At 58.7% G+C, this 11,041-nt stretch overlaps 1 protein-coding gene across 1 annotated transcript in view; it reads right to left on the bottom strand.

Moving 5' to 3' along the window:
* The window catches only part of CAMKK1 (calcium/calmodulin dependent protein kinase kinase 1), a 23,774-nt gene extending 16,899 nt beyond the window's left edge, over nucleotides 1–6,875 (bottom strand). The window contains exons 1-7 of the mRNA XM_045293336.1: nucleotides 6,740–6,875; nucleotides 3,289–3,688; nucleotides 2,293–2,340; nucleotides 1,839–1,892; nucleotides 1,195–1,246; nucleotides 789–922; nucleotides 246–282 (exon numbers count right to left, since the gene is read on the bottom strand). Of these exons, the coding sequence (XP_045149271.1) occupies nucleotides 246–282; nucleotides 789–922; nucleotides 1,195–1,246; nucleotides 1,839–1,892; nucleotides 2,293–2,340; nucleotides 3,289–3,648 (685 nt within the window). The 5' untranslated portion in view covers nucleotides 3,649–3,688; nucleotides 6,740–6,875. The remainder of the gene's footprint in view (nucleotides 1–245; nucleotides 283–788; nucleotides 923–1,194; nucleotides 1,247–1,838; nucleotides 1,893–2,292; nucleotides 2,341–3,288; nucleotides 3,689–6,739) is intronic.
* Between the last annotated feature and the right edge of the window lie 4,166 nt (nucleotides 6,876–11,041).

The raw sequence follows: 11,041 nt of genomic DNA, 5'->3' as shown, positions 1-11,041 counted from the left end.
GTGTGTGTGTGTGTGTTATCTGTCTCATAGAAGGTGTGTGTGTGTGTGTTATCTGTCTCATAGAAGGTGTGTGTGTATGTGTGTGTGTTATATCTGTCTCCTAGAAGGTGTGTGTGTGTGTGTGTGTGTGTGTTTTATATCTGTCTCCTAGAAGGTTGTGCATTTACCCTGCCCACTTAGAGATCAAGTGCATCCTGGGAAGCCCCGGACACTGCGTTGTTGTGGGAAGGTGCTGGGCCACTCACCCAAATAGAGATTGTCCTCCGCTGGGTCATCCAGGACCTGGTCAGAGAGGAGCCGACATGGGGGTGGGGCTCAAGGAGGCATGGAGTCGGGGTGTCTCTGCCAGCCCTGGAACCCCTAGGATGCGCTTGCAGCCACCTTGGACAATGAGCACGAACTGCCCCGGCATCAGACAGATGGGACTTCAGAAAGCATGGACTGTCCTCTGAGTCCGCCCTTCTCCTGCCCTCATGGGGAGCTTCCTTCCTGCTTCTGGGGAAGCCCCTGGTCCTCAATGAGTCCTTAAGAACATCCCGGGAGGTAGCCGCCACTGACCCTGAAACTTCCCTACAGCCTCTACTCCCAGTCCGGCCCTGTCCTTGTAGGCTTCACCCATATCTGCTCCCTGAGCAGGACCCCTGGTCTGTGCCGAGCACCCCACCCACCCCCAGCCCCACAGAGAACTCCAGCCAGCCGCCCAAGGGCTCCTTGCATACCCCTAAGGACAAGGAACTCACTCCCACAGAAGGAGGCGCTGGCTCCCACCCACTCAGCAGCCAGCCTACCTCAATCAGCTTGACCACATTCACGTGGTCCAGCTTCTTCAGAATGGCAATCTCCTGGTACACCCGCTCCAGGGGCAGCAGCTGCTTGGCCGGGCCCCCTGGGGCAGCCTGGGACCCTCTTGGGGGAGGGCGACCTGTGACCGGGACCGGGAGTCAAGCCACTGTTCTGGGAGGCCAGGCCTCACGGTGGTCCTGCAACCTGCCTCGAGCAAGACTCTTATCCTTAACCCCCAACCACGAACATTCCCACCACCAGGCCTTTGCCATGTTGCCCCCCTCAGCCCCCAGTCCTAACAAACACCGAGCTGGAACCTAGGCTGCCTCTTGCTCTGGCCCTCTCTCCCCTCCCCCAGGGCTAGGCGTGCCCAAGGACTGCGCTGGGTGGATGGAGCAGGCAGAGACGTACGTGGAAAGCCATACTGCTTCAGTAACTTCTTTTTGGAAAGCACTTTCATTGCCTGAGGAGGGACAGAAATGAATGTCATTTGTGTGCGGCCACCTGGGACTAGACCAGGCCGGCTACATGAAGAAAGATGAGCAGGTGTCTGCTGTTGGCCAACGGCTCGATTCAGACTCACAGTGACCCGATAGCAGGTTCCCATGGCTGTAAATCTTTGCAGAAGCAGAGAGCCTCAGTTTTCCTCTTTGGAGCCACTGGTGGCTTTAAACTCCCAACCTTGTGGTTGCAGCCAACACTTACCCCTAGCACCAGCAGGGCCCCTGGAACCCAGCCTGGGTGTGCATTTCACTGGGGTAACAGACGGCCACACCTGAGGCCAGGGCTCCCCCTAATCCCTCCACAAGCCTTTCCGGAGTTTTCCCTACACAGGATGCCAGCCACTGCTAACCCACCGCCTCACCCCACCCCCGCGCCCAAGGGATCTTTGCACACCCCTAAGGACAGGGAGCTCACTCCCATCAGAAGAAGCCCTGTCCTCTGCTTCCCAGCATGTGTTTTCCCCCCAGCACAGTTTTGTCCCCACCCTCAGCCCCCAGCTTCCAGGGCCTGGTTGGGCAGCACCTCCCTCCCAGGCCCGGGCCCGGACTCACATAATGTCTGTCTTCACTCTCATTGTAGGCCAGCCTTACCACGCCGTAGGCACCCTGCAGACAGGAACACATCAGCCCTGCTTGTACAAGACAACCTCCCCTGAACAGCTCCAGCCCCGCCACCCCCGTCCACCCATCCCCATCCAAACCACCAGCTGGTTCAAGGGCATACGTTTCTGGCAGATGGGCTGGGGGTGTGGGGTGTGGAGGAGAATTTCTGTCCCTGCCTGGCTCGATGCAGCTCTGCATCTCCCCTACCTCTCCTGTCTCCCATCAGGAGTCGGGGGGCATCAGAAGTCGAGGCATCCTCTCCCCCACCACAAGGACTTCCAACAGGGAGCAAAATTGTTGTCCTACCTCACATTCCCAGCTCGAGAAAGAAGGGATATTACAAAGCAGAGGCCCCTGACATGCTCCACCCCCATGAAGCTCCCCTGGCCTACCCCAGTCCTACCTTGCCAATCTCACTCTGCAACTTGTACTGATTCAGCTGCACACAATCCTGGGAGGAAAAAAATGGCAGCGTCAGGTGCAGCTTGATCTAGGAACGTGTGGCGAGCCCAATCCTAGACCCTCGTTCCCAGACCTCATCAGCCTTTCAAGTGTGGAGGGGGAAAGTTGGTGGTGCCTAGACACCTACCTGCATGGGATGAGAAGCCTTGGATCATGTTTGAAAACATGAATAGTGAGTATGGCCATGCCTGCTTCCTCCCTCCCCCTCCCTCAAATGAAGTGCTGAGAAAAATGCACCGATTCCTACTGGTCCCAGACCTGCGAACCTGGCCCCAGTATCTGCAGGAGCAGCTGAGTGGGAAGGGTGGGGCTGCATGGCCCGGAAGGTAAGGAGAGTCCAGGGACAGGAGCTGGAAGCCCCCGATCCGGCATGAAAAACCTCAGGGTCTGAATTCTGCAGACCGCTGGGTGCCTGGATGTCCAGGAGCTGGGAGCATGCTGCCTGAGGGCAGCTTCTGAGTCAGGGGGCAAGACTGACGTTGACGGGCTCTGCCTGGTGACAAGGGGACTCAATGTTTCTCTTCAAATCTCTCAGACAACTTCAGGGGGATGAGACATCAAGAGCCAAATGTACTGACGGTGAGTCGATTCCGACTCGGAGACCCGACAGGGCAGAGCTGAGCCACTCCCTGGGAGTCCAAAGTCTCATTGTTCTCTCGGGCCTTCCCTGAGGGCAGCTGGTGGTTTCAAACTGCCGACCTTGCTGCTAGCAGCCCCACGTGTAACCCTCCTAAGCCACGAGAGCGCCGCATGGGACAAGTGAGGGGCTCCTGTCCCAGGCCTGGGTGAGGATGGGAATGGGAGGAGTTAGCTGCCCTGGGGAGTAAGCTCCCCAGCCCTGGGTGGGGTGTGTGCAAACCAAGGTTACACAGCTGGGTGGCAGGGATGTGGCACGGAGGCCAGCTGAGGGGCAATCCCTTCGCGCAGGCCCACCAACCTCTGCGTCCGAGATGGCCACACGGTGAGACTCGATGGTGGGCCTCCGCCAAGCCCGTGGGGAGATGTGGCTGGAGGGCCCCGTGGCGTAAGGCCCAGCCTGGGCTTCGAGGCAGCGCCCCGCTGGCCGCTCTTGCAGGGAGAGCTTCCGAGCGGAGAGGCTGGGCCGGGCTAGAGGGGGTCTTGAAGCCGCACTGGGGATCACAGAGGCAGCCCTGGCACGTGGTGGAGGGTCCACCCCATTCCTGGCTGGCTCAGGACCACCTGCCACGTCCTCCAAGTGGGCCATGTCGAGAGCTGCCACCTGGTCCACCAGCTCTGCCCGAGGGTCCTGGCAGCACACAGCTGGGCCCTGCTCCATGGCTCCGGCAGGAGGTCTGCTGCATGGGCTGGTTCAAAAGCTGAGAAAGAAGGCACAGAAGGCTCTGCACTTGGATGCCAGGCTGGGCACAAGGCCCAGAGATCAGAGTCCAGCCCCCTTGCCTGTTGCCACAAGCATAGGGACCACCTCCAGGCCTTTGCCCAAATGCCAGCATCCAAACTTTTTGTCTAAGACTGCTATCACAGAACCACTACAAGTGGCTCTCACAAACTGAAATCAATCGTTGACGCTCATCGTTCGCAAGGCTGTAAGTCTGAATTCAGAGCGGAGGGTCAAGGAAAAGGCTTCTTCTTCTCCAGTGTCTCTGGGCAGCGTTCCTGTCTCTTCCGTTTCTGCTTCCTGGATCCTTGGAGCTCCCCACGTGTCTTGGCATCTATCTTACCCTCTCTCGCTCTCTCTCCTCATTAGTTTAATCTCCTTTCTATCTCCTAGGAGATTAACTCAGGAGACACCCTCTCTGCACTAAGCCTGCTTCACCCGCCAGAAGAGAGAGAAGCTATTCCCAAACGGGGTTCTAACTTGACCTAGAGGTGAGGGTTCACAGCACATCACTTGGCAGCGGGGGGTGCATAACTCAATCCGCAACACAGACTCAGCTCTGTCTCCTGCTGACTGGAGCAATTCTAGGAGCAGCAGGCCCTGCGGCAGGGCAGCCCTCGGGACTCGGGGTCCCCACCTAGAAAACCGGCACCGGCAGTTCTACCTTGCATTACTGGGAAGCTGGGAAAATCCCCAACTTCGAGCCAGGACAGATAGAAACAAGCAGAGATTGGAGGCCCAGCAACACGGGGAGGGACAAAGTCCAGGGTCAACCCAGGCCCTTGCCCTACACCCAGCACAGTGACTCACCATTCCCACCCCTGGATCCCAATGCTGTTCCGAGGAAGCTGGGCTGGGCACAGGCATGGTGAGGTCTCCCTGATGCTCCAGCCCCACTCTACCCTCTCACCTCCTCCTGGGAGGCCTCCCTGATACTTCTGCCTCTCTCCCACTCTCACCTCCTCCAGGAAGGTCTCCCAGATGCCCCAGCCTCTTTCACACCCTCTCACCTCCCCCAGGGAAACCTTTCCCAGTGCCACAAGGCAGCCTGGAACACAGTCAGCTAGGGGAGGAGGTTGGTGCTGCGGTGGCTGTCAAGTGAGACCTCATGCTGCCCCTATGGGCTCAGACTGGGATGCTTCCAGCCCCACCCCACCCTTACCCAGACCCTGCAGCAGTCTGAGCCTCACACCTGGCCCCAAGCCAAGGACTGACCTCAGGCCTTAGCCTCAGCCCTGACCCCTGAGACCACCACCTCCGCCCCAAGCCAGGCATCGGCCCCTTCAGCCTGATAACCCTCCCCCACTCTGGGTCAGACTGGACAGTGTCTCAGAAAAAGGAAGCCAGTGCAGATCCTGTCCCTCTGCCCTTCCTGTCTGGTGGGAACTTCCTCTGTCCCCACACTGCAACTCTGAGAACGTGGGTCTCAGGCCTAGGCCCCAGCCCTAGCCATCCTCTCCCCCGAGCCACCTGGACAGGTGTCAGGAGGTGGGGCTGGCTGATCTGCCTGTCAACCCACGGTGGGACCCTGGGCAAGCTCCTTCCTGACTCTAAGCCTCCGTCTTGCCATCTGTCCTGCAGACACAGACGCTCCCTGGGTGAGGGTGTAGTCCTGGCCCTCTATGTCTGGTGCAGTGCTGGGCCAGGGACGCCTGATCCTGACATGCAGTAAGGAAGGAGGGGGGGACAGACTGGCAAGGGGAAAAATAATGGAGACCAGACTTGGAGAAGTGAGGGGGTTTGAGTGGGAGCATCAGGGAGGTGGGAAGGGGTATGAGTAGCCGGGGGGTTAAGAGGACAGCAGCACAGAGCCCTCCAAGCCTGCCCCCGCCCCATCCTCTCCTCCCCACAGGTGGCTCAGCAGCACCCTGTCGTCACTCCTCAAGCCCCAGGTCTGGCTGGTCTCTTTCTCCCATGCTCACCGCCTTAGGGAAGGCTTCGTCACCATTTTCCACCCAAAACTCATTTTTGCTGTGGCATTTGCAATACAGGCCGTAGCTGCCAGAGCCACCTTGGGGGCACTCCGCGTTTGGTTTTGAATGAATTGGTGGGGGCGGCACTTTCATAAGCTTTGGGGCCGTTGCCATGTTTTGCAGGATTCCCACACTCAGGTGACCTCACATCACCTGGGGTCTCGAGCCACGGTGTGAAGTGCTTAAGGCTTAGAGCCAAATGGATTCCCACTCCATATCACGACCCCACTGGACACGGCAATTCGTGGCAACAAAATGAACCGCATGCCACCTGGTCCTACAGTCCCCTACCGCTGCCAGCCCCTCCGCCCCCCGCCTGGCCCAGTTTGGGGCCAGGCCACTCTGATTGGTAGCGTTTTTGTTGGCTGATTATAGGAAATAGATCGCCAGGCCTTTCTTCCTAGCCTGTCTTTGCCTGAAATCTCCACGGAAATCTGTTCAGCCCAGCAGCCACAGTGCAGCATCCACAGACAGTGGGGTGACACTGTGCCGCCGGAGCAGGGGCCCAGGTCTTTGGTTCAGGACGGTAAGAATTCTGCTACTGACCCACCACTGTCCTTGGGTGTATAGCAGGAGTCCTCCCCGCTCCCGCCCCCAATCAGTCTTTGAATGAATGGATGGTTGCCACAGTAACCACATCCACCTGATGGGGAGCAGGCTCAAAAAAAACCCGAGAATGCCTGCAAGCCTCCAGCCCTACACCAAGTTAGGGAATGACCTTTAGGTCAAAAGTTCCTGCCTTTGGACTTTAGGCCCCAGCAGGCTGGGGCTGAGGCACAAGGAGCCACCCCTGGCAAAGGTCGCAGGCTAGCTTGTCTCATGAAATCTGCATATGAGTTTCCTCACAGCAAGAGGCCACGGCCACCTTCCTTTGTTTCTCTTCCCCCAGAGGGGAAGCTTACAGCCAGCTAGGGCAGAGCCTTCCTACTCCAGTCTGGGGCCCTGCTACCCAGGCTCTCAGCTGGGCAGCTAGGGTTCCGATGCTGGCTCCACCCCTTCCTGGCAACACCTGGCGCGGATGGGATTGAGGGCACGGAACGTGCCAGTGGGATGTGCACCTGGGATGTGTCTGCAGCCAGACGCCTCCGAGGCAGCGCCTGGAGTGGTCCTTATCTGAAGAGGGGGGCTGATTGTGGTCCTCACCCACTGGTCGCGTGTCAGGGGTGGACGCTCGCAAAAGGCTCAGGGCAGACCTGCAGCGAAGGAGGCGCGCTCAAAGTGAGTTGTTGTGCTGGCTCTCTATGATCGCCTGGGACACTTCGCCCAGATGGATGCGCGGGCGGGCGGGAGGAGAGAGGGAGGGTGGGAGGGAGGCAGCGTCGGCGGGGGCTGACGTCAGGTCCGCCCCGCCACCCGCCCGCCTGGATCAAATTCAGGTGACTAAGCAGTTGGTGCGGCGGCGGCGCGGCAGCGGGCGAAGGCGGTGGCCTGGGAGGCCCGAGATTCCGGCTGGGAGTCCAGGCGACAAGGCCTGGCACACAGACTGTGTGTTGTGAGGGCGTGGGCCTGGGGTGTGGGAGGTGAGGGTCTCTCCGTGGGTGTCATTATGAAGTGGTGGTCCCTCCCAGACAGAGAGCAGAGCAACATGGGAATGAGATCCTGTCAGAGTCACCTGTGTGAGTGCATGAGCATGTTTTGGGGCCCTTGTGTATATGCACATCCGGAAGGGGCACGCTGATAGCCGGGATCTGCACCCTTTGGAAGTCAGGGAAATCTACCCCCGGCCATGGCTGAACTTCTTAGACCTGCCTATCAGCCTTGGACTGCCCGCTAAGGATGGAAGGAAGGGATGTTCTTCCTAGAGAGGGGCTAGCCCTCTCTGGGGGCTTACCCAAGGGGTCTCTCTAGCTGCCCCCTACACACACCCCATCCACGAGCTGAAAACTTCCAGCGATGCTCTGTAGAAATCAACTCAGCAGGTCACTAGGGGCCACCTGAATGAATGGAAAATAGACCCAAAGCTGGGACTTCTATGGGTCCCATGGGGGACCTCCAAGGACCCAGACGAAGTCTGCCGGTTGGAAATGGTTTTTGTCCGAGACTCAAGCCTGCCCTTGTTTGGGAGAGCTACCCAACCTGCCTTCCTGGGCTGGGGTGTGTCTTCACAGGTGACTCATCAACTGACCGCCATCCCACACGACTCCCCAGGGAGTACCTTCGGTGGACAGAGAAGCAGTTTGGGCCTGAGCGATGTGGCGCTGGGCTGTGTCTGCAGCTAGAAGCCTTGGAGGCACAGCCTTGCTGTACAGACTAGAACCCCTGATCTGCTTTCTGTCTTGGGCCCAGGCATTCATTTGCCCCCTCCACCTCCACCCAGGAGAAGCTCCTGCCCCAGCTTCTCTCCCAGGTTGTCTCTGGCCACTTCACATGGCTCTGGAGCTCCAAGTGTCAGGTGCCTGGCCTCTTGTCAGGACATGCCCCATCTTCCTGGGCCTCTCAGGGGAGAGACCCCGAGCAGGATGGAGCAGGCAGACCCCATTTCCAACAGCAGTGCCTGGAATGAGGAGTCCAGGCAGCGGCCAGGCCTTCTTCCATGTCCCAGGGGGCTGCCAGGGCCAAGCCAAGGCAGGGACCAGCCACAGTCCAGGCAGAGAGGGCAAGACTAATGAGGACTGGGCAGCAAGGAGAGCCACAAGGAGGTAGGATGGCCACCCAGGCCAGACACAGACGGTGGCCTTGGCCTCCCTTGGGCTGCCTCACAGCCGTGTTTATGCTCCTGACAGAAGTGTCTGGACAGCCTGGCAACGGATGCCCTCGCAGCTTCCCACCCCCGCTGGGATGACTCAGTCTCCTTGAGGGTGGCCCGGCGCCCAGTGTCAAGTCATGCATGAGGATGCCTGCTGTGAGGATGCCCCCCGAACATCCCCAGGGAGCCCCCAAGCACCAAGGTGGGCTCTGTGCCTGGGTCTGACTCAGCCTGGCCATGAATAGGCAGCTTGTTGGTGCCTGACCGAGGTGCCTGAGCTGCGATGTGTCTGCCTCTAGAAACTGCCTGGATGTACACAGCAGAGCCCTTACATCCCGCTCCAACCCACTCTCCCGCCAGCCGCAGGTGTCCCTGGGCAGCTCAAACCCTGAAGGGCCCCAGTTCAGCTGGCACCCCAGTGATTCTTCCTCCCTCCTTCCAAGCACACACATGGGTACCATCATCCTCCCAAATGGCACCCGCATCTTGTACTTAGTAACCCTCATCTCCTTCCTCTCCGACCTTGCACCCTCATCTTGCACTTAGTCCCCACTCTGGCCACACCACCCTGCTGCTCGAAGCTTCCACCGAATCCTGCAGACTGTGTCCTGCTGCCAGGCCTTTCTAGAAGCGATGCTTCCTGTCCTGCCTGGGGGCAGCTCAGCATCACCTCCTCTGGAGGCCCTCCCTGCCATCCCACTCCGGGGAGGTCACCCAGTCGAACCCCTTGAAAAGTTCAGATTCTAACCTTCTCCACGGCCTCCAGGCTAACGCTTACACTCCCAGGCCACCCCACGCCACCCTGCACCCCAGTTGCTAGAGGAACTGTTCCCAACATGCAAAATAAGGCCACAGTACTCCCAGACCTGGTCTTCCAGGAACTAGCCATTGGAGTGGGGTGGGTGGGGTGGGGTGGGGTGGGGATGGGGGCTGCGGAGCAAGAGACCGGAGCCTCCTGGCATGCAAATCTCGACAATAAGTAAATATCCATTGAGCAACGACTATATGGCAGGTTCTGGTGGTTAGTGGTTATGCATAAGGCTGCTAACCACAAGGTCCTAAGTTCAAAGCCACTAGCTACCCCATGGGAGAAAGACAGGGCTTTCTACTCCTGTACAGAGGTACAGTCTCAAAACCCCTCAGAGGCAGTTCTACCCTGCCCTCAAGGGTTGCAATGAGTTGGAATCAAGTGGATAGCAGTGAGTTTGTTTTTTTGGTTCAGTGCAAGTGTCGGGAGCTAAAGTAGTGACTCAAAGTGACCAATCCCTGCCGTCAGACACTCTAATTTCTAGTGGGGCATGAAAGCCGTAATAAATACATGATGTGTCAAGTGGCACATGCTATAAAGAAACACAAGGCTGTGTATGAGCGAGCAAGGTGCTGGGGATGCTACTTATTATACACAGTGGTCACCAGGGAAGGCCTTTCTGAAGCAAGATTTGAGCAGGAACCTGTCGGAGCTGAGAGCATCTGGAGCATCTCAAGCAGAGGACCCAGAAAGTGCAAAGGCCCTGAGGTGGGGCGGCGCTTGCCCTGTTTCAGGAACAACAAGGAGGTGATCATGGCTGGAGTGGGGTGCCCTATGTGCGTGAGTTGACTACCCAGAGAAGGCCCTGTCATCTAAGCTCATTCTTGACTACTGAGTAGGATTTCAGCAGGGGCAGGGGCAGTGAAGTTCACACTGTATTGCAATGAGGGGTTTTCGGGTTGGGACACAGGGTTTGCCCTTCGGGGCTAAAGAGGATCTTTATAGGGAGAGCCAACCAGTACCAGTCACCTGAGACTCATGGTGGCCCCACGAGTGGCACTGTGCCCCTCGGAGCTTTTAATGCTGATTTTTCAGAAGTAGATCACCTGGCCTTTCTTCCAACATGGACCTAGATGGACCTGAACCTCCAACCTTTGCACCTCCCAGAGAGTCCTAGACGGAGGCCTGGAAAGTCAGAGGCAGGTTTTGAGCAGGACAGTGACTCAGGAAGATCAGGTCTGGAGAGACCAGGTGGGAGACCCAGAGGGAGACATGGGTCCCAAGTGTGTGGGCCTGGGATACAGCCTGGTTCCAGTGGGCTCTCCATCTCTAGGTGTTGAGTGAAGAAGTGAATGAACCACGGGGAGGTGGGCTCATCATCCCAGGAATTCCCAAGGACATTGGGGTGTGCTCCTTCCACACTCTGGAGACCCCCTTGGCGTTGGTGCACTTCCTGTCTGCACCCACGAGTCGCAGTCCTGGGACCTCACCCCATCCCTAACCTTCTCTGCACACGCCTGTACTCTTCAAAACATACGCTGGCCAGCACACGCCGACGTCCGCGTGACCCGCCCTCACACGCCACTCCACCCTGTAATACACCCCCTCACACACACAGGCACACTCCTGTGTCCACGTGACACATGCACACCCGCCTCCAAACACCACACACAGGTCCTCGCGCACGTGTGCCTCTTCGGAGCCCCAGAAGCCGCAGTGCCTGCCTCCGCCGCCCCCTCTCCGCCCCGGGGAGGGACGACTGCGCAGCTAAAGCCCCGTGCCGCAGCCCTTCCATTCATCCCCCGGCCCCTCACCTCTCCCCACCCCCAGTGCCCCCAGGGGAGCACCGTGGGAGGAGCGCTGCGCGGAGGTCCACACGTGGGTGCACCCGTCCGGGCCCACCCCGCAGAAACCCAGCCTCCCCAC

Source organism: Echinops telfairi, unplaced genomic scaffold, assembly GCF_000313985.2.
Source record: "Echinops telfairi isolate 266 unplaced genomic scaffold, ASM31398v2 ScPeMD7_2010;HRSCAF=2546, whole genome shotgun sequence".
Taxonomy (NCBI): Eukaryota; Metazoa; Chordata; class Mammalia; order Afrosoricida; family Tenrecidae; genus Echinops; species Echinops telfairi.
Note: the sequence above shows the minus strand (reverse complement) of the source record. Positions and strands in the feature narration are given on the sequence as shown.